This window comes from Marmota monax, unplaced genomic scaffold (assembly GCF_021218885.2).
Source record: "Marmota monax isolate L192 unplaced genomic scaffold, Marmota_monax_Labrador192_F-V1.1 WCK01_AAM20220418_F8-fsc00084, whole genome shotgun sequence".
In the NCBI taxonomy this organism is placed as follows: Eukaryota; Metazoa; Chordata; class Mammalia; order Rodentia; family Sciuridae; genus Marmota; species Marmota monax.
In genome coordinates this window covers 5,990,375-6,014,221 of record NW_026694575.1, presented here as the reverse complement: position 1 = coordinate 6,014,221, position 23,847 = coordinate 5,990,375, and the positions used below count along the sequence as shown (strand labels likewise).

Here is a 23,847-nt window from a genome sequence, read left to right as displayed (position 1 = left end):
TCCTGGTGGGACTGTAAACTGGTGCAACCAACTCTGGAAAGCTCTATGAAGATTTCTCAGGAAACTTGGAATGAAATCACCATTTGATTCAGTTATCCCACTCCTTAGTCTATACCCAAAGGACTTAATATCTGCATACTACAGTGACAATACCCACATCGATGTTTATAGCAGCTCAATTCACAATAGCTAAGCTAAGGAACCAACTAGGTGCCCTTAAACAGATGAATGGATAAAGAGAATGTGGTATATATAAACAATGGAATATTACTCAGCCATACAGAAGAATAAAATTATGGCATTTGCTGGTAAATGGATGAAACTGGAGACTACCATGCTAAATGAAATAAGACAAAAAACCAAAGGCTGAATGTTCTTTCTGATAGATGGATGCTAATACACAAATAGGGAGGGGGATATACATTCATTGGATTAGAGAAAGGGGAATGAAGGAAAGGGAAGGGAAGGGGGATGGGAATAGGAAAGACAGTAAAATGAATCAGACAGAACTTTCCTATGTTCATATATGAATACACCAACGGTGAAACTCCAAATCAGGTACAAACACAAGAATGGGAAGTTATACTCCACGAATGTATAACATGTTATAATACACTGTACTGTCACGTGTAGCTTAAAGAATAATTAGAAAAAGATTGAACAGGCTGGGCGCAGTGCACGTGCCTGTAATCCCAGTGGCTCGGGAGGCTGAGACGTGAGGATTGTAAATTCAAAGCCAGCCTCAGTAATGGCAAGGTGCTAAGCAACTCAGTGAGACCCTGTCTCTAAATAAGATACAAAATAAGGCTGGGGGTGTGGCTCAGACATGGACAGGAATTAGATATACCCTGAAAGTTAAGTAAGGCAAAACTGTATTTAGAAAACATAAAAGGGGGTCTGTTTGCTTCTAGAAGGCAAAATTTCTGTATGATTTTAATTTGTCTATCTTCAAATAGACATAAAAGTTGTGGCAATGTTGTTGCTGATTACAATGAAAATAAGAGTGAATTTACTGACTTAAATAGGTGGGGGCTGGGGATGTGGCTCAAGCCACATGCTCGCCTGGCATGCGTGGGGTGCTAGGTTTGATTCTCAGCACCACATAAAATAAAAAATAAAGATGTTGTGTCCCCCGAAAACTGAAAAATAAATATTAAAAAATTCTCTCTCTTTCCTCTCTAAAAAAAAAATAGGTGGTTTCTAGTTTGCATGTTTGATTTGTAGAACTTTTAACCTCAAGTTCTACAAATCAAACATGCAATTAAAACAGCATGTGTTAGAAGAGGCCTACAATGTATATAGACAGGAGCTGCAGAATGGGTTTCTAACTTAAATAAAAATTCTGCGTTTTGAATTTTGTTCCTAAACACATGCATGTACATCAAAAAAAATTGGGGGTGCTGCGGATGTGGCTCAAGTGGTAGCGTGCTCGCCTGGCATGCGTGTGGCCTGGGTTTGATCCTCAGCACCACATACAAATAAAGATGTTGTGTCCATCCAGAATGAAAAAAAAAAAAAATTCTCTCTCTCTCTCTTTAAAAAAAAAATTGGGCTTCAAAAATTTCTGTGAGATCTGTTTTTAGGTACTCAAAAAGAAATACAGGAATCACAGGCTATTTTTTTTCTTTCTTTTTTGGTGTCACTAGGAATGGAATCCAGGGGCACTATACCATTGAGCTGCCTGAGATCAGGCAGGCAAAGAGGAAGAAAAAGAGGACACAAAGAAACACCTCTTGGGTAGAAGTACACTGCAGAGCTGCCCAGAGAGCTAGCACCAGCCAGCATGTGCCAGACTACAGAGAACCCTCGTCCACCCTGTCCCCATGCCCTGAACATAAATCCTAGAGGGCAGAGAATTCCACAGACAACGCTGTCAGAATTGGCAAGTATTAGGATGTATGGCAGTTCTTAGGCCCCAACAATAACCAAATTCCAAGATTTTGATCTAACAGGCAACATTCCTTAGAGAACTCTGCTCCTAGTAGGGCAGTGCCCCAAGGTTCCCTGTCATGAAACATTTACTGCTCCTTACAAGGACATTTCCCCCAAATTTAGGGACATACTGGTCTACTCATTCCTTGATCCAAGAAAGCAAACTCTCTGATGCAAGTTTGAGCAATTTCGAAAATGCTACAACTTTTTAATATTCTATCTAGCGTATTCCCTTTGCCTACTGACCCTGCAAGTTCATCCAAACGAGAGTCATCAAGCTGGCCAGGCAAGGCCGACCTCCTCCATGCCAGCCAGCATGATGGCTCCATGACTCCCTGCACTCCCTTTAGCCACTGCACAAATTCATACAGATATGAGGGTTTGAGAGAACAAAATAACTAACATCTTTCTTTTCTCCAAAGAGATAAAGTTATATTGCAGAGACAAATATGGAAAAGGACACTCACCATAAGTGCAAATCATTTTACTAGCTTCTCTGAAGAGAAGAATTCCATTAGGAGATGATACATCAAAATTCAAACGCTGGGACCTAGAAAATAGAGCAAGAAATTAAACTATATGTGCAGATAAAGAAACCAAATATAGGTTGAAAATGTCCAGCATTTTCATTTATTGGAAGCAGCAGCAATACAATTATTTCTTACACTACCATTCCAATCAACAACTGTTGATAAAATATGTATGCTAATTTCCTCACGACAAAGATACTAGACAATTAAGAAGGGTTTTCTTTTATTTGTTGATTTAAAGAGTTTATAAAGATAGTATCTGACACCCTATATCACAGATTTCTCACCCCTCTTCTTTTTATGCAAAGTGGTTGGTGGATAGTAAGTAAAAAACCTTACATGTACATGTATAAGTTTATACAGAAACGTGGACAGAGTTGTATTTATAATCTGACATCTTCTATAGTATCTGGTACCTATTTTTAAAGCAAGTTCTAAAGTGACATAAAGGAGATGCAGGTACTTTTAATACTGCACAAATTTATAATGAATCATGTGGCCCTTCAAGCAAATTTCAAACACATTAAATTACACTACAGATTATGGTGTCCAGTGCCCCTGGATTAAGTGTAGAGAAACAAATGCAAAAGTTCTCTGAGAATATTCCACTTCCCTGGTTCCTGATAGGTGTGGAACAGGGTCCAGAACTGACAAGCCACCCTGACACAGTTCTACTTTTAGAACATTTCTTTGTCTTTAGTTGGCTCTGACATGCTCTGTTGATGTGCTTTCAAGATATGATTTTTTTTTTTTAAAAATCAGCAACAAACCAAAAACCCAAAAGCAAACACATGGTTGAAGTCCTGTTTGCCACAAATAGAACTGTTGTTTCCCTATGTGTTTTCAAAATAGCATCCCCTGCAATAACGTCTGAAAAATATTATTATAAACATGTGATAATTGTATGCAAACACATACAATTCCTGATTAGAGAAAAGAAATGGAATATATACATTTGCATTACATTCTAGAGAAATACAGATAACATTTTCACTAGGTAATTCTTAGAATATTTGTGCTAGATATCAATTATATGCCTGTGGCAGACATAAAATGCTTTACAATATATAATGCAATGATTTTTTCCTTTACTAGTAAATGCTGTATCAGTAACATATAGTATCAACAATCTGGTTTAAAAAATGACATTTGATGGACAAAAATTTCTAATATAAAATACAAAGCCAATCTTCTTTTAGTATTTAAAGCACTCCACAAGAATGGTTTAAAAAAAAATTAATGTTTTCAAAAGAAAAATACATTTCTTTGCCAGGTCTTTTCCACCTCATTTTAGAGTAAAGATTTTAAATTGCAGTGGTAAACACTTGGCAAGAGAGAGACAATCAGAGTTGCACCCCCCTCCCCTGCTGGCATCTCCCTTCATGGCGCTGTTTACAAGGAGGCACTGATGGAGCAGGACGGCTAAGTGACAGGTAATTTGGTGCTGAGCAATATTCACAATGACATATTTTAAAGAGGTAAACACAATTAGCTTGTTCAGTTGCTCTCTTTTAGCTACATTTTGTTAATATTTCTATGCAGGGTTTGTGAATCTCTGCTGGTCTATGCAAATTTTAAGGGCCATCCAGGCAATTTCCAAGAAGTGTCACAGTTGCTATTTCAGTGAAAACTGTGAGTGCATGAATCATCCAAACACATCCTGGCATCAAGGAGGAGGCACAGCGTCCAAGTGGAAGCGGGGACAATCCCTAGTGCTACCAAGGCAACAGCCACGTGCCCATGAGCTGCTCTGGGACGCAGGTTCTCACACACAAAGTGGAGATCCCCTAAACTTCTTTCCTGCTCTAAATTCTATAGGATTACAGTTAAGCAGGGAAACAGTTGAAAGAGCTCTCCTTCCCTCCACTTTGTGACTAAATAATGGAGCTGTAGTCTTCTAATGTTTCCATTTCCCTAATCTCCACATGACCCAAGGTCACTGTGTCTCTTTCCCAGTTGTATTTCTCCTCCATTTGTCCCTTCCTCATCTCCCTCCTCCGCTCTTCGGCCCTCTCTATTTGCATTGCTGTCCCCATCAGCTTCATCTCCGCCCCTGGGTATGACGTGGGGACATTCTCCCACTTCCAGTTATGTTGCCCACCTGTTCTGCATCAGTTCTGCGATAAGCTTCAAGATGGGAGTTGTGCACGCTGGCTCCGAGTACCACTGCTCAACAGCCCTCTGCAGAACTGGGAGATACGTTGGGTACCTTCCGTAAAAGTCTGTTAAGGAATTTAAGGGTCTAAAAACAAACAACAACACAAAACTAAACTGTTTCTGAAAATTGATGCCACCTGTTCCATGTTTAGTATACAATGGCAGTAATTTTACGAATGACAAAGTCTTTCCAACCTGTATGCCTATACTTTTGGTGGCTGCATATGATCTGCATTTATTTGTAATACATCCCATTGATTACACTGTTTTTAGTATTATTTATAAATGGAAGCTATACTTTTAAAATATCATGCAAGTTACATTTTTAAAAAGTTTTTTATAGTTATAGATGGACGGCATGCCTTTATTTATTTTTTATGTGGTGCTGAGGATCAAACCCAGTGCCTCACACATGCTAGGCAAGTGCTCTGCCACTGAGCTACAGTCCCAGCTCATAAGTAACATATTTAAAAAATTATATTTGTGTTGTAGGAAAGGAAAATAAATTGAGTAAAAGAGGAATAAAGACATACTTGAGTCACTGTTATCAGGGTTTCTTGGGAACTATATAAAGAAAAATATTATGAAATTTTAAAAACACATAGAAATAGTAACACTAAATCTCATGTATCTATGTCCCAGCTTCAGGATTACCTACATTGCTTTTTTAAAGTTGTTAACTTGCTTTGCTTGGTCCCACTTATAGCTACAAGAAACATCTGGGATGCCAGCTTGAAGAAAAGCTGAGCAACTATTAACACACTCAGGGTCAGCAGTGCTAAAAGGCAGTCTCATGTGCACACAAGAAGAAACTCTCCAACATCCGCATGAGCACCAAGGAGTGTATGCCCTCCAAAAAGCCCCAGACGGGGATGTGAGAACCTGGTACACTCCTGAGCCAGCGTCACCAGCCTTTGGAATTACCTCCTCTCCTTGCCAAACAGACACATAAACACAGGACCAAGGCCTAAAGCTACTGCAGAAAAACTTCAACAATGCCACTGCTTTCATTTCTTTTTTCTTTCCCCATCTTTTTCTGATGTTTTCTACTCTTCTTGTCCATTTCAGGTGAAAGTGCTGAAAAGAACCACTGAATAGTGTTCTTTATTCTGTGTGGTGTGGGTAGGGGTCTCCAGGGTGAGAAACTTCTCCATGACCTGATGTCTTGCTCTTGGGACATATCTCTAGCTCTTCAGCATGGCACACCAGGCCCTTTAAGATCTGGCTCCGCTCCTGCAGCCTCACCGCCTGGCACTTCTACTCTCCCTACAGCCATGCACCGCTCCCTGCAAATCTGTGATGCTAAGGTGTCTCCTCTCCTCCTGACACTGCTTCCTTCTGCCCCAGTCCTGTCCTTCAATACCTAGCTCAAGTTTTACCTCCTCTGGGGTGTTTTACCCATTCTGTCAAATGGCAGGAATCTTCCCCATCTCTGTTCAGGGAGCACTTCTGACCACGTTATATAACATAGTGACTCAAGGTTGGCTGGCTGCTCATACATCTATCCCACTAGACAGTGAGTTTCTAAAGGGAAGAAACCTGTGCCTCCCTCCTAGCTCCCTGCTAATTCCTATTTGCCCTCCAGAGTTCAATGCATATCAGTTATTCCAGGAAGCCATTTCTGACACGCTGCAGGCCCCCACCCCAGCCTGAGTTGGGAGTGATTCCTAGGTGCGACTGTAGGATTCTGGGCTAGCGTCACATGACACTTCAGCATCAGCTTTCTGAGGGCAGGGACTAGGTACTTGGTATGCACAGCCTGGCACAAATGTAGGTTTCAAAAAATATCAGTCCCACAAACCTGCCAATCTATAAATGAGGTCCAGTGTGCTTAATCAGAACTGTTTAACTGTACATTTCACTTTGAAGCTTTAGAAAATAATTTACATAAAGAAAATAAGTCCTCTAAAGCCTTAAGAGTGCTTTCCCCACTAGAGTTGCCATGTGAAAGCTGTGTTTATAATGAAACAAGTATTTAGTGAAGTCCTACTCTGCAACAAGCACTATTGTGAGAGTCTCCAGAGACACCAATGAACAAAACATTAGAGAAACCCTTGCCCTCATGGAATTGATATTCTGATAGTATAGAGAACAAAATAAGTATTCAATGTAAAGGAAAATAAAGCAGGGAATGGAGAAGTAGTGAGTGTATGTGCACGGGTGAGATTTCAGTTGAATGAGGATGATACAAATATACTGAATGAGTTTGATCATGAACTTTACTTTGGCTCTTGTCAGATAACTTACTTTTCTATGTCCTGAAAGCTGTTATTTTTGAAAGATGGTGCTCTATACTGTTCTTGGGGCCAGGGACCCAGAGTTAAGGAAGACGCAGTGTTTGCTCACTGGGAATTCATGCTGGGAATTCCAGGGTGGCACGGGGATAAGGAATGTGAAGAATACTAGAATTCTGAGGCAGAGCCAGAGGAGCACAGGTAAGAAAATGTTCCATCAAGAGCTCACCTGAGGGAGCATTAGTGAGAGAACATCTGAAGGCCCACCAGGAAACTGCAGAGATCCAAATATCAGAACTAAGCCCAGAGAGGCCCACAGGTCCCTGTGCCAAGCACTCTAACGGCATTAGGACCGTGGTATTTTTCAAAGCACACGGCATTCACTATGGACAAAACCAGGGGACGTGAGGGGATGTGCTTTTTTCTGTGTGGAATGAGAGTGGTGACAATTCTAATATGCTTCTGACAGAGGTGACTGCCACAGAGAAGATGAGTGATTACTGGAAAGCAGAGCAGAGGTCCACCAAGCCGAGAGGTTGAAAGGGCTTCACAGTGAGAGCAGCAGGCTCAGACTACAGGTGAGATGGAAACCCACTCTAGGAGCTTAATTTTCCAGTGGCCTTATGAGAGCTCCACATATAAGATAGGATGAAGAGGGCGGGAGCCCTCAGGTAGAAGAGGCACAGACCTAATTTCACCTAGATTTTCTCAATGAATTCTGAAGGTCCACATCAAATAAGTGAAAAACAATGGCATACAGCAACATCTTACTGGACGCTAAGTATAAAAATGTGAAAAGTATCAGATTTTTGTCTACGTAACCATCCATCCATGTACGCTGTGGTTTATAGTTACCATGCGCTGAACCCCAAGAAAGCAGTAATGAGTAGACTTGATTCTTTTCCTCTGGGATTTCACAGCAGAGAAAGCATCAGAATACACCAGAAGGCCAACGCCAGAGTTCTTACTAAAACCTCCAAGAGATAAGGGTCTGAGGATGGGATTCCTAAACAGAAACAGCCGGCCACTTAGTTCATTTAAAGGTTCTCCAGGAAGATGCTAACACCTGGACCTTTGTTTATGAAGGCAACTGTGCTGCTGGGAGCCCCTCCTCTCGGTCCAGCAAATGCCTGTCCATTCTCTGAAGCTACCTGAATTCTCCCAGGAAGCCTCCCTATTTGGGAGCCTCCAAACCAATAATCTCTTCCTTGCCTGTGTTTACCTGGCCTGTTGCAGGTTTTCTGTTTTAGGGAGGGTGGTGGTATTGGGGATTGAACCCAGAGGTCCTTCACCATGGGACAACATCCCCGCTCTTCTTATTTTTTTAAGACAGGGTTTAACTAAGTTGCTTAGGAACTTGCTGAGGCTGACCTCAAATTTACAATCCTCCTGCCTTAACCTCTAGAGCTGCTAGGATTACAGGTGAGCACCACTGCGTCTGGCTTGTGGCATGCATCTTTATCTTAACACACGGATGAATAACTGTTCATTCCTTTTTATGTCTACTAGACTGTGAGCTTCTGAAGAGCATCATTCTCCCTTATGCCTGGCACAAAACACAGTCAAAACATGCCTGCTCTGTGAATTTTCAGGCTTACTTTCTTGCCAGTTTCTATCTGTCCAACATCATATCGCCAACTGCTTTCTTCATGACTTATTCTTCTGCTCGGCATAGTCCTAGCTTCTCTGGGAGGTTGAGGCCAGAGGACTGCTTGAAACCAGGAGTTCAAGAACCAGCCTGGGCAATAATATAAAACAGAAAAAGAAATATAGTTCTAATTTTTATTTTTTTGGTACGAGGATTGAACCCAGGGACACTTAACTACTGAGCCACATTGTTTTGTTTTGAGACAGGGTATTGCTAAGTTGCTTAGACTTTCACTAAGTTGCTGAGGCTGGTTTTGAACTTGCACTCCTCCTGACTCAGCGTCCTAAGCTGCTTCGGTTATAGGTGCACACCACCACACCTGGCTATAGTTCTGATTTTGTTGGTCAATCAAAACCTATTCCTATGGAATAAGGATCTACATTCTATAGCTTGGTATTCAAGGGACCCAGACAATCTGTTTTCAAGCATGAAGTAAGTGTTATGTACAATAAAACATCTTCTTTGTTGCTTCCTTTCTAGTCCTGGGATGAGGCTAACTGAAAATCGGTCTCTTCCCATTTCCCTATAGACCAGTCCTATGTATTTGGTACGATTCAGGGCCAAGTCTTCAGGTTTACAAAGGCATTCCTGACCCCCAGCTAAACGCCATCAATTTCCTATTAGTATTTTGTTATGTCACTGACCACTTTCTACGTGTTAGTACAAGTCATTTATGTAGATAGTGGAGTCTGCTGAGCTAAAGCTCATTTGGGGGTAGGATTTGGGTCTAAGTAATCTCTACCCCTCATGAGGCCTAGTGCACTGGACCAAGAAAGCCCAATGTGTTAACTATTTAAGTGAACCAGGGGGATTTTCTCATCTCATTCTGTTATTAGGAAAGGAAATAGATAGTGGTGGACAGTGTGTCTTTTGTGACAGAAACTGTACCAGAACTTTTACATAATCACAGAATCACAACACTTTTCATAACAGAACTGCAAGATGGCTATTAACAGTCCTGTTCTATGGAGATGAAAACTATGATATGGGGACACCAGGTAATTCACTCACGACCCACAGGCTTCCAAGAGGTGAAACCAGGACTGGGATCTAATACTGTCTTATTGTGAGGTCTATGCTCTTCTGCATTTCGCCTTGTTTTGTCTGTCTTTGCATGATATGCTTATGCACATTAATAAACAGCACTGAAGGCCTGACTGGATATCAGTGAGTTCAAAGAGCACGACAATTAAGACTGAGTGTGAGGAAACAGCATCATACAAATTCCTTCCCCTGCCCCCCACAATTCCTCTGGATTTTTGATGCTTCAGTCTAAGGACAGCCTGGGACAAGTTTAAACACAGTTATTAAATGCACTACAAGGGAAGGAGTCTCCTTATTGTTGCATTCTCACTATGAGGCAAAGAAGTACACCAGTCGGTCTCTTCAGTTCTCTAGTTGTGGAAACAATTTATCAAGATGGTTGCTGCTCACTTTCAGGCAATTTAGTTTTGGAGGGACAGAGTGATAAGCAATGTAGTTTGTAGCAGTTAATGCAGTCAGTGTTTGTAGAAATGTTTTTGAATTAAATAGCTAACCACTAAAATAGCATTTTATCAAATAATTGTCATAAATAAAATGCATTTTGACTTTAAGATGACATGTGCTCTTATAGGAATGTTTCTTCTGCATGCTAAGGATTGTATAACATATTAAAGAATACACATTTATGGGGATAAAAGGCAAATAAACTTCCCCAGCAGTAATGTGGGAATCATCACTGACGGTTTGACATATCAATATTTCAGGAAGAATAAATGACTTTCATATCCATGTTTTTTTTTATCATATACTTATTCATTTTTGCATTACTGAATACTTTGGAAAGAATCTGTACTTTATCACCTGAAACTGCTTAAAGTATTTCGAAATATTTTAATAAAGCCTTTTGAATTATCAAATAATGTAACTTTTAAACAAATTTTACTATTATTATAAATATTTGCTCTTCATCCCTTGCCCAAAGGAAAACTATAAATCTTGTCTCAACTGAATGAACACCATTTATCATATTCATTTCCTTGTCAATACAATTATGAAAAGCCTTTGGCCTTTTCCCAAGGAAGCTGATTTGCCACAGAAACTCAATTATTATAAGCAAGGCCAGTACCAAACCACTGCATTTGGCAATCTAACACAGACTCCTACATAACTGACACTTCGCCCTCTGCCCCTGACCCTAATAACGTCAACATCTATGGTCAAATGGAGGAGACAATGGTTTCTAGCTCAAAATGAACAGTAAGTCCTAAGATTTTCCATTTGCTATATTCTGCCATCTGCTGGACAAAAGTTTCATTTCAGCTAGGTGCGGAAAGAAAGGAGTTAAGAAATGGAGAACTAATTTGATCCTTTGGTACTGGGTGTGGGGGGTGGTTCTTGACCTCAAATGTTAGCTAAAACTGCTGAAGAGAGGTAAAATGCCAACTGCTGAGCTTCAAGAGAACTATCGATACCAGAGTGCCCAGACTGGACTTGGGTAATTTTCAATATAAATGAAAAGTTTTGACTTTGAGAGCTGATGTTTCTGTTTGAAGAAACAGAAAGGGTATGTAGGTCAGTGAAGTTTGACCTTTAAAATCAGAGGACTTATACCTTTCCATGTTAGAACTTACAATCTCCACACATGTACGTTATATGCTTAGGTAAATGATATATCTGATTCTCCAGAGACATGGAAAAATCTTACCTCTAAACCTTTCCTGAGCACATAAATCTGAGAAGTAGTGTAGAGACTGTGGCTGTGGCTCAGTGGTAGTGCACTTGCCTGGCATGTATGAGGCACTGGGTTTGATTCTCAGCACCACATATAAATATATAAAGGTATATCAACAACCAAAAAAAAAAAAATTAAAAAAAAATACGAGTGTATACTAAAATTAGTGTTTAAATATTTGATAACGTACAGAGTTCTCTTGAACATGCCCATCTCCCCTGCTGGTTATGCTTTTGGCCTTAACTGTGACACGGCAGTTGATGAGAGCCTTTAGAAGTTTCTTTTGCAATTTATGAAGGAAAGAAAGGGTAAGAAAGGTTTGACCTTTCAAAGCAAATCAAAGTGTGACTTAAGAAGCTGCTTAGCTTTAAACTAGAATTTTTTCTCATGTGCTCTGAAGATTACAAGTTTAAAAGGAATGAAGCCATTACTTACACTTACTCTAGAAGTTGTCACTTCCTATTAGGATCAAAGATGATTTGTACCCACTGTTAAAATGTTGGTAACTATTTATGACTAGTGATTATATATGCCAGACATTTCAGAAAAAGCATTACATATTTTAATGGTCACAGTAAGCCTCGACACTGCATAATCCCCTTTTTTTAGATGATGAAACTAGGTCTTGAAGAGAAATGACTTGGCCAGGTTCACACAGTCAAGGAGGGGCTGGATTTGCAGCCTTGTCCATCTGGCACCAAAGCCTGTGCTCTGCCTCCTTGCACGTGATGGGCACTTCTATGGGAGACTTCTTCCCTGTCTGTACTGAACCTTAGCCATGGCAAATTCAAATTTTACCCCAAATGACAAATCCTGACTACTGACTTCCTTCTCTTTTCATGTCCATTAAAATTTTCTTCGGGATGAAGAACTGTGGCGTGATGAATTAAGGCCTGCTCAGCCTTGCTCGTTGAGATGAGTAGATATTCAAATCTGCTCAACAATGACCAATGGCAGGATCCCCTGATCCCAAGTCAAGATGCCAGTCAGGTTTTCCCTGTACCCCCAACATAAACAATCACAGGGGGAAGCGATTTTTAAGTTGTCAATATTTAATGGCACCAAAAAATTGACCTCTCTGAGTTGGGTCTCCGAACGCTGTGTTCAGTTATCTGCACACTGCCACTGTGCTGTAATTTTTAGCTGATTACACATTAGTTCATTTAGCTTTGTTTCCTCTTCCCTACTGTGCCATACTATTAAACGAAAGCGAGGGGCCTGGCATCCCTCTGTGCACAGAGCTGGTATTGTCACAGTGTAATAAGGATACATCCAGTCAAACAGCATGGTGTAGCTGGTCTTTGTGTTCAGTGCAAAGGCAATCCCTCGAAGATCTCTTGCCAGCCCAATCAACATACGCTGTCAGTGGGAAAGAGACACAGTAATTGATTTTCACGTTAGTGCAGAGCAGATGGAGTAATAATCAGGCAATAATGACCACATATCTGATTTTGATTCATTAGCTAAAATGTCTCGTTCAGGTCCCTTTCTATAGAAAACCATAGACTCTTTAAACAAACAGATCATCAATCTGCTAACCAATTCCACTTTGCTTCTTATAAACTGAGCTACGTCACAATTCTAGAAGCTTAGAGTCATTTAGATTCTTAACATATTTTGTTTGGACACTGCCAAATTTGGGGATGCGGGGAGTGACCAAGATTGATTATTTCACAAAACTGATATGTACAGGGTCTAGACATTATTTAATAATAGCAACTCTTAACACTGGCCTGCATAAAATCATTCTCACTATACAATTTAGAGTCTACCCTGGAAACGTACTGATATTTAAAGATTCCTAAAAAATGTTTAATAACTTAGGACAAAATAAAACTGGCTAAGTGACCTACTGGTACTATGACACAACCAGAATGGCAGTCACAGACCTCAAGTAAGGAAGAGCTTTACAGTCAATGTCATGAGACTTTTAAATCCTAGGTTCACTTAATTCTTAATTGCTAGTCAATTTATCTGTCTCAGATTTCTCATCTATAAGAGGGGCAAACAATGCCTCTAACAAACTCTGAGGAATAATCTTGTAAAATGCCTCAGCAAGAGTGTGAAACACAGCAAATGGTCCTCAGTATTCAGTTTTATAGGGGGAGTAAAAAAAAAAAAAAAAGAGAAAAAAAAAAGTAAAAAAGGAGAAGAAAGAAAGACCTTCTCTTGAATAAAAGAGATCTGACTTGTATCCTGGACTCTTAATTAAGCTGTCCTTAGGATGATGCTTGGGAAGAGAAAAAGAAACCCATGAACAGATGCTAGAATGTCAGAACAAAGAGCACAAATAAACACAATTGCAGAACAAGGGGGTGGGATAATTGAGATATGCAATCGTGACTTCCGAAGATACTGTTTCAGGAAAAAACGGCCAGAAAATGGCCTCTAAACTTTTCTTTTTATCAGATTTCTCTTTTTCTTCATACTCTGATAATAAATGAGACTCATGTTCAGGAAGGAGTTAAAATGATCATTAAGGAGGCAGTAGATCCCAACTGTCATCTGAAGGACTGAAGAGCACTTCAAGGCAGCAAGTGACAGTTCAACTGTCACAAGTCTCTGGCATCTCCTCCTGCCCCCTACTCTTCCTAAGAGCTGACTCAACATACCTGGATGTTGTCCATAAGAACATGCACTTTCTACTGTCCAACGGTATATGGAAGGCCCAAGTTCTGAAGCGGAAAAATACTGTGCCTTGAAGGCAATGACCTGCTCCTTTTCTCTTCATCCCCCATCCTGTTTTTCTGCACCTGACTGGCCTCCTTGTAGGTGCTGTGCACGACCCACTGCTGCTTTTCAGCATTCTGCTGGGATGCAGCCTTTCTTCACCCCTGGAACTGTTCCGCTCTCTGTCTCGGCTCTGCACATTTCTGACAGCCTCCAGAACAGAGCGCATCTTCTAAGAAGCCTTCTTGGAACAGTTCTGTTCCGGCTGCGGTATGTGCAGTCCAGGGATTCTCGGTGGGCCTCTGCCACCGTCAAGTTGGCCATTTTGCTGTTTTTACTACATACACTTATACATTACAGGCTACACTTACAAAAAGCTTCCACTGACATACAAAAGACCCACCACTCAACTCTAAATTAGTTACCAAGAACCATGAATCCTGCTTTCTTTATACCTAAGTACAAAGAGCTTTAATATTTTAAACTATCATCATTTTATAAAAATGGTTAATTTTTATCATATTTTTCTTAAAAGATGCCAAGTTAACAGAAGTACTCTAATTAACTCAAATCCATAGGTTTTTTTTTAAAATGCACTGGCCATGAAATGGTATCAATGTTTCATTTTAGAAAATGTTGCTACAGAACAGAGGAAGCATATAATAACTACATGTAAGTTTTAAATAGATTTAACTGAGCAGGAAAGTACAGTATTAAAGTTAATAAGAAATAGATTTCTTAGAGTCAAACAGTACCTTTTATCTCTAAGTAGCACAGAGTGCTGTAAGAGTCTACACAGCTAAACAATACTAAAAGGGTATTTTCTCCCTAGCTCTGGAATGAGATAGGGAAGAGTTAACTAGGAGCTCAATTCTGGGCTACGGAAGAATTGGAGAGTGAGGGGTCATCTGGTTGAAATTTAGGGGAAGAGGAACCACAACTTACCATCTCATTTAAAACAGGACAAAGAGGTCCATTTTAAAAGTTGCCTTTCTCCTGTGGCTGGTCATCACTAAGACTGATCTGTGAAGCGAGAGGCTTCTGCATTTCTAGTGAGGCAGTGTGTGAAGCGGGGCAAGCCTGGCGATCTAACCCTATGGCTTCCTTTTTCAATAGCTCAAGAGAAACCGCTGAGCGCTTCAGTCCACTGCATGGTGAACGGTTGTCTGTGTGCCAAGCGTGAGACGGATGGGCTGGGAAACAGCTGAACCGCGGCTCCTTCCACCCTGACCCCCAAAACAGGGTTTCTAATGGAAAGTCTGACAGACCCTTTACTGTAGTGGCACTACTGGGGGCAGCTATAATATTATCCTCATAATTCTACCATATAATAACAACAAAGAAAAGGAAGGTGAAGGGTCATTGTGCTTTGTCTTTAGAATTAAGATGGCTGTCTTCATCCTTACAGCACACTCTTAATTCTGGAGACACATCTTAATAACCTCTAAATAGTTCCAACAAAAGAGCCGTGTCAGAGGAACGAGCAGGCCCCAAGGTGTTTCAACTGGAGTGTTTTCATCTGCCTTTATTGCTCTATCCCTCTCCAGAATTAAGGCAATAACCTGTGATAAATTATTCAGGAACTGCTACAGGGATCAAAGCAAAATCATTCTGTTAAAGTGCTGTTTGCAACATTTGGCACTTAGTGCGAAAACTTTTAATGTGCGCATGCTGAAAATCAAGGATTTTAAATAATTTAACATTGTGGAGTTTTTACGAAGGGACTAAAGATAGCAGGTTTCTATTTAACTGCTCCTCTACCTCTGCGAAGTTTTCATTCATTTTCCTTAAAACTGATGACGTCATGGCCAAATCAAAAATGATGCGTGAATCTGGGAAGTAATAGACTTGAGTTGGTTCTAAGATAGGGAAAGTTACAGGGGAAAAATGGCATTTTGGGGGATAATACTCCAGTGACAGGGTTTGTTACAGTATTTCCCCCTTTACTTTGGAGAGAAGAAACTCAAGACAAAAATTCAATGTTCTCTTCAATTTTATTAGGACTAAGTAGGAAAACAAAACTATAAATTTAAGAGTTTTCTAGCATTTTCTTTCCTCACAACGATATTTCAATTTGGCAACACAGGTCCTTAATGTTTAAGTTTATCCCGGAATCTACATTTGCAAAATATCTATAAATAGGGAGTTAGAAAATCCTGGTAAGGGTTGCAAATTAAATGAATTTGGCAGTCCTGAGGCATTTTCATAGAGATATTTTAACAGCATCACCTCCTGTGGATTGGAATACTAAATGCTTTATTGAAGAACAAAACAGAACTGTTTTTATCTCTAGTACTTGCAAAATGAAGTACCTGAAAGCACTTTTGCATGTATTATTTATTCATCATGATAGAAAAATAGCCTTAACCTAATAAATTACATTTAAAAGCATTTAGTGCAAAAGTTTTGTTTATGATAAAGCAACAGATTTAGTTCTTTATCGGTGGCTTAAAGCACCAAGTTTCTTTATACAAATTAGACAGATGGTGCTTACAGTAGAATTTACTAAAGGTCTGTCACAACAAATGCAGCCAAGCTGCATATTTAATCACTGCAGAATCTTGTCTACCTGCAGCTGCCAACTGCTAATCCAATTTCCCTGATAAATGTGGCAAGAGACACGATCAGCAATAAAGAGCATCTAACTCCATTTTCCTGCAGGGCGTCTTTTGATGAACATTTAGGACGGAAGCACGGAGTGCACTGTGTGGCCTTGGTTCGTGGCAGCTGCATGCATTCTGAGGCACAGTTCTCAGGTTACTCACTTAATTCTGCCACTATCATTACGTTGCTATTGATCTCAGTAGCTGTTGCCTACACAGCATTACTCTAGATGAAGCTGAATCAGGCAGTTATCATGCATCAAACTTGCTCAAAAGCCTGGAGATTTCCCCTTAATTACTTGTGATTTTATTTGCAAATACCGTTAAAGTGTAATCAAGCAGTCACTTTCCAGGGTCGTTAAGAACTTGCTGGTTTAGGGATATATCACTGGAACTCCATTAAAAATGACTCTAGGAAGATGGTTTCTATCAAACTAGATGGGATTACATCAAACCAGGCTTCAAACATAATGAAATCTTCAAATGAGACAAATATAATTTTTATAAAGATGGTGTTTTTGAGCCTCACTGCCTCTTTTTGATAAAGGGCAGCAATGACCACCTTAAAGCTTCAAGGACTTTGTTGGTCAGTAAAGATATTTGGAAGACATCTAAAAAATACAGTTAAATACAGTGGAAACTGAAAAAAGAATTTCAGCAAAAATATAAGAAAATCTGTAATTTTTTTTGGTATTAAAATTTTATAACTATGACAGCTTGATAAGCATTTATTTAAAAAACTCCATTTAAAATTAAAAGGTACATACAGCATTTGGCTAATTATTTTTTGGCAGGAGAATTATACATATAGCATCAAAGGCCACTGTTTTTTTATTTGACCTGTTAATTTTGTGTGTGTGTGTGTGTGTGTGTGTGAAGAGGGGCCATCATGCAAAAGGTGGTGAATATTCCAATGCATTTCAAATAATAAAATATGACTCAGCCTCAGCAATGAAGGTGCTTATATTCTCCAGAGTGCACTTATTAGTTTTTTAAAAATAATAATCAGTGTCAATCTATTTAATAGAGACTTGCTACATTATAATTTCAAGAGATACTATTTCTATTTACAGAGCTGTGCTTCCCATCCCCCACGTTAAAATATGGGGCTGTTTTGTCACAAACAGCTTGCTACACTTAAGGATTTTACTAATAAAACATAATGTTGTCTTAGATATTATGACTGTTGCCACAGCTGAACTGACTTGTCAAATCAATCCTAATATGGCTCCCACAGGCACATAAAAACCTTATTTAGCTATCAGTTATCCTAATCACTTTGTTCAGTTTAAGAATGCAATACTTCAAGACCAGCTCCTATTTATACATATATGCCTAGCCATTTAATAAAGTCTTGATTTATATAAATTCTGGTTTAAAAAAATATTTAAACATGTAATGTTTTAGCATGTGTGTATTTGTGCATTTCTCCATATGGGTAAGTTGAAATGTAAAGTGCAGAGTAGATGAAGGCATCGAGATGTTTAAAGTGGTGTGTGGACCCAGGAGAAATGTTCTATTAAAGAGAGTAACTGCCATAAGAGACAAGTCTGCGCCATCCAATCCTGAACAGACCGTCCAAAACCATTCACTGAACTCAGAGTCCATTTTTATAAAAAACTAAAAAAAGTCTTACACGAAAAGTATGATCCAAAGACACTTGCATTTGGGAACACTGACCCATGCATACAGATGCAGGTCTGAGGAGCATAGAGCACATAGATACATACGCAAGCCCCTTTCTGGATCCAGATATTCTAGAAAGGTCAGAATTGTCTTTCTTCACGTTGAGAAATAAACTCACCTTTACATCTTCTTGTTTGAAGTTGTTGTTGAATATCTGTAATACTGTTTCAAAAGAGACTGTAAGAGGCAGCATGAAATTCTCAAATTCATCCTCATCTTCGCCTATTAGAGAAACAAAAGGGTCACCATGGTTTAAAATGCAGGCTATTGTACATTAGCCTCACACTGAGTGCTCCACTCAGGCTTAGAAATGTTCCCGAGAAGAGGTCAGCCTGCATTCACATCCATGCCACATTTTGTGCTTTGGCTCATTGAATATTCTGGTGTTTTGCCTTCTCTTTTGCACCAAATGAAATAGCAACATTACTTAGTATCTATTTTTTTTTTTTTTACTGGCTCTTTATTGGATTGAACAGACTCATGCCCCAGGCATTTCAGCTCTTTAGCTTCTGGGGCCCCCAGAGCTTCCCTGATGCTTCAAGGAAGGCCTCAGAGACAAGGGTCTTTTCTCCCCCTTCTTTTTGGGTGCCAAGGCCCTACAGGGCTCATAGACTCAGATGCTCAGATAGATAGCTCTAAGTTATTATTCTTTTTTATTTATGTGCTTTTAAAAATTTAATTTATTAAATAGATGGTGGGGAAAATTTTAATCTGCCAAAAAAGGATGGGGCCCCTTGGGGATCATTGTGGATTTTAAATACATGCATCGAGGTCACACATCTTCTTACACTAAGCTTCCTTTACATAAAGACAAGAGGAAAAAGAGAGATTTCCTATTAATTTTTCACTTCAAAGGTAGACTGTAGTTTTCTCAAGGATTCTGCCAAAACAGAATCTTTACTTCACCCGTGGATATGCACAAGTAATAATTTATATAGTTTCTTTTCAAAAACAGTTTCTTCTAAATGAGACTGAGTTCCCTCATTTGTCCCAGGCCACAGTGAACCACAAGCCCCACTTTACTAGTGAAGAAACAGGCAGAGAGAGAGGTGAGTGTCTTGTTAGGGAGAATGACATAGCTGGGGGTGGACATATGGCCCGGGCTTTCCGCAGGTGATGGTGTAGGAGAGGATGGACCTGGGGCATGAGTGAGGATCCAAGATCTTAGACAAGACCAGTGATCCTCACTACGGTGCTTGATCAAGACCACAAACATCACCTGGGGACTTGTTAGGAGCCAATTTCCAGATTCCATCCCAGATCAGTAGTTTTGTTCTAACAAGCTTTCCAGGTGATTCAGATGCCTGCGACATTTGAGCAATACTACTCTCCACATTATTTTACAGGCAAGGAAACTGTCAAGGCCACAAACACAAGTGATCCATGGCAGGATCCTTTGACTCTTTAGAAGTGGCTCATCTAAATGACCCGATCTTTTAGGACTTCTCTCTTCCCTTCAACTTTACATACTTTGTTTCATGAGTCCAACAGAACCAGGCACTGAGCTTTCCTATGAGGTGTCAACAGGCCAAGAAGTCTTTCCTAATGTGTTGTTCTGAACAGGTATCAAGGTAGACCACATGCAAATCCCTGCTCTGTCAACTGGCTCTGTGGCCAAGTGAGAGACCTCTTAGGTAAAATGTCCTCTATCCAGTGGTGATGACATTAGATCTATATGGAAGCTGTTCTTATTTGTCAAGGCCTACATCAAGTGACAGCTTCTCAATGTCCAAGTTAAGCTCTACCCAGTACCTTTGCAAGAACTCCCCCTTCTTCTTTTGGATTTCCGTGGCATTTGGCCTCTTCTCCCCCACCCCCACATTTTTGATTGGTGCATACAGTTGTGATAATGATGGGATCTGTTGTTATGTATTTATACATGCACACAATCTAACAACATAATTTGGCCAATATCACTCTCCAGTACTCCCCCACCCCACACCTCCCACCCTTTGGTCCCTTTCCTTTACTGATTTCCCTTTGATTTTTAGGACATCCATCCCTACCTTTCCTTTCTTTTCCCCCCTCTAGTTTCTGCATATGAAAGAAAACATATGACCCCTCACCTTCTGAGTTTTAACTTATTTTGCTTAACATGATGGTTCTAGTTCCACCCATTTTCCCATGAATGCCATAATTTCATTTTTCTTGATGACTAAATAAAATTCCACTGTGTATATATACATCACATTTTCTTTATCCATTTATCTGAAGATGAACACCTTGGAAAAATAAAAACTTTTTTGGAGAAGCTTTCCCAAGGAAAGCTCACATTCTCTGCTTAAATTTTCAAGGCCCTGGGCATGCTGAGCACATACTCTACCTCAAGCTGACTCTTTATTATAGCACAGAGTTCCTTGATTTCCGAGCATTTAAGAATATATCTAATACCACCTACACTGTAATGTCACCTCCATTATACTGTCACCATTTGATCAGGGTTCCTAAGGGGATTAAGGAAGTTAAAATTTTTGGGCAGGGGGTGCAGCTCAGAGGTAGAGGCTTGCCTAGCATGCATGAGGCCTCAGCTTTGATCTCCAACCACCTCATTCACACCAAGATAAAATCTGTGGGTATATATGTAAGTTATCACTATCAGCCTACCTGGATAGTATCTGGGACTTAGCTTTGAGAGAGCTGAGACTCTGTCTCTTTGTGTTTCTCTGTGAAAGAGAATGATGCAGGCTTCTGCAGTCAACAGGCCCAGGTGTCTGATTCCTCCACAGACTGTTTAACTTTGGACATTTTACTAATGACTGAACCTCAATTTCCTTATCTATCAAATATAAATAAAAATACCCATCTTTGAGGGTTGTGGTGAAAATTAATTGCTATAAAACATGAAAAAGAGAAGATGCTCAATGAATAGTAGTGATGGCACTAGTATTAAAGTCCTTATTTTCTTAATACTGATACAGAATAGTACACAAATAGCTGAAGTAGACAAGATTGAGTCCTAACTGCATAACACACATATACATTATATTTAACCCACACAATCTCATAAGATAAAGTGCTTTCTAAATGTGGAGTTATTAATGAGAACAGTCATAATAATCACTGAAAGTAGATAAGGCTGCTGGAAATGGGCAGGTCTATCGAAGCTTGATCCTGGCTCTGCCTCCATTAGCTGTCTGGGCCTTTGCATCCTTGTTTGTGATGAAGAGACAAGATATTTACTGCATAAAGCTGGTCATGAGGACTCAATGACAACACATGTGGCACTCTGCTTTGCCGACACTTCATAAACAACAACCATCAGCATTTTTTGTTGCCCTACATTTAACTGGACTTAGAGAGATGACTGGTAATTGAATGAAGTGAGCAGAGAATGTGAGCTTTCCTTGGGAAAGCTTCTCCAAAAAAGCTTTTTCTTTTCCAAGGTTAAGATGTTTATTCACAACAAAGACAATTCAGAGCTTTAACATCTCAACCCCTCACTTAATACTCTGAATTACTGATCAAAGGACTTCCTGGCCTCACCCCTTTCTCCAGCCAGATTTTGAGGCAAATGGATATCAGGAACACAAGAAATTAGACACCATGAAAGGCAGCAGCAATGTGAGCAGCAAGTACCTCTGAAAGTCACTTCCTCTGAAAGGCCTTTCTTGACCAACATCCATTCCCCCACAACTCTTTAATCCCATAAACGACCTTACTTTTCTTATGGGACTTACTGGGACTGCTAATCTACACATTTATGCATTTCTTGTTCGTCTTTCCTATTAGAATATAAGCTTCTTGGGGGAAGGAACTCAGGTTATTTTGATCATGGTTGTATTCCCAGTGCCTAGAAAGGCACCTGGCACTCAAGAAATACTTTTGGTGTGACTAAATAACAGGAGTTAGTTCCTGAGTGCTTATTATGTGCATGCAATAGATTTGGTACTGAATTTTTTGAAAAATATTTATGTGGCTCATTCTATTGCATTGGTGCAAGTCATAAATGGTCACCACAATCCTATGGAGCTGCAGGATCTCCTTCACTATATGGTGAACAGAGAGGCTTAACAGAGTTCAATGGCTTGCCTATCATCTCCAGCTGTACATGTCAGTGGGCTGGGAGCCCCAGGCAGGGCTGCTTCACCAAAGCTCATGCTTTTCCCTTGAATCTCTGATGGGGTGCAAGGTGCCAGAGGTGTGGACTGAACTCAGAACCACACAATCCTGAGTTTTGACCCGCATGAAGTCCGAACAGGGCCAGGAACAGTCAGTTTGGTTCTGGTGAGGTAAATGGACCCGGCCCCACCACAGGAGTTTGAGGTGGAGAGCAGAAGAAACTGTACCTCGACTACCACAATGCTCATGTTTCAGTTATCACTGTTCCTCTGTTACTGGGACTTGATGTACTTATCATCTAAGTTGGAGAACTGGCTGTTTTTTTTGTTTATATCACACAAAAAACTTTATACAAAATCTATTAAAGATTTTTTTCCTCATTTGTATTACCATAGAGATGTCATTTATTGTTCCTGATGCAAAAGGAGAAAATATGAGCTTCCTTGTAACTTCATATTCAAATATATAGTCATATATTTAGTATGCCAAATGTGTATGTGATAACTCATGAATCATAATTGAAGCTAATTCTTTTTCTAATGAAACAAGGGCCCAGAAATCAATATGATTTGAAGATATAGTGTTAATTTCAGACTCATATTTTCATTGAAAAGTAAATACTAACATAACATTATAAGTTCCGAGTAACCCATAAAAATAAATGAAAAATTATTTGGCTTTCAGGCAAAACTAAAAGTATTCATCTCTACTGGCTTTTATAAGTTGCAAACATTTTTTTCTTGAGATATGTCACATTAAAACAGAACAGTGAACCTTTTAGTACTTTGGTGAACAGACATTTTATTTGTAGGACATTTCATTCATCATTTTGCATAATTAAAACCTCAAGTGGTGGGACCATAGACTGGTATAGCTACTGTGGAAAAGTTTGGCAGTTATCAAAGCATCAGAATTGCCATTTGTCTCAGCAGTTCTACTCTAAAAAGAACCGAAAGCATATATTCATGACTTCATAATACCCAAAAAGTTGGAAACAATAAAAATCTAAACTGCTTATCCAAACTGATGAATGAAAAGCAAAATGTGGGACAGCCATACAAGGGAATATTATTCAGTCATACAAAGGGACTCACTACCAATGTGCACTAAAACGGATGAACCTAGAAAACATGCTAAGTCAAAGACAGACACTAAGGCCACATACTGTATGATTTCATTAATAATAAATGTCCAGTATAGGGCAGATCCACAGAGATAGAAAGCAATTAGTGGCATTCAGGGGATGGGGAGGGAGAAATAGGAATGACTATGTAAAGGTACAAGGTTTCTTTTTGGGGTGATGAAAATGTTCTGTAATTGCATGAGGTAATTGTTGCACAACTTTGCAATATTCTAGATACAATACCACTAAAGTACACATTTAAAAGGGTGGATTTTGGCATCAGAATCTAAAACAATAGTAAATCCCACAACAACAAAAATCTGAATTTTCTCTCCCTTTCCATTTTAAATGTGATGAACAATGAAACTTCCCATTTCTTCAAACTTGAGTGACAAATGGCAGCTAGATTACAGGGATCTGCGGAATCTGGCAAGGAAAAGCAAGTAATGGAAATAATTATGATAATTATCAGCAGTTACCTAGGATTCA

At 39.6% G+C, this 23,847-nt stretch overlaps 1 protein-coding gene across 4 annotated transcripts in view; it reads right to left on the bottom strand.

Moving 5' to 3' along the window:
* Ranbp17 (RAN binding protein 17) overlaps positions 1–23,847 on the bottom strand; it is a 290,787-nt gene that overhangs the window by 58,360 nt on the left and 208,580 nt on the right. For all 4 annotated transcript variants that reach the window (XR_006846527.2, XM_046421366.2, XM_046421367.2 and 1 more), the window contains 4 exons: positions 18,295–18,398; positions 12,488–12,576; positions 4,564–4,671; positions 2,400–2,482 (listed from right to left, as the gene is read on the bottom strand). Coding sequence is in view for 3 of the 4 variants with exons in the window: in XM_046421366.2 (XP_046277322.1) it covers positions 2,400–2,482; positions 4,564–4,671; positions 12,488–12,576; positions 18,295–18,398 (384 nt within the window). In the remaining variant the exon portion in view is untranslated. The remainder of the gene's footprint in view (positions 1–2,399; positions 2,483–4,563; positions 4,672–12,487; positions 12,577–18,294; positions 18,399–23,847) is intronic.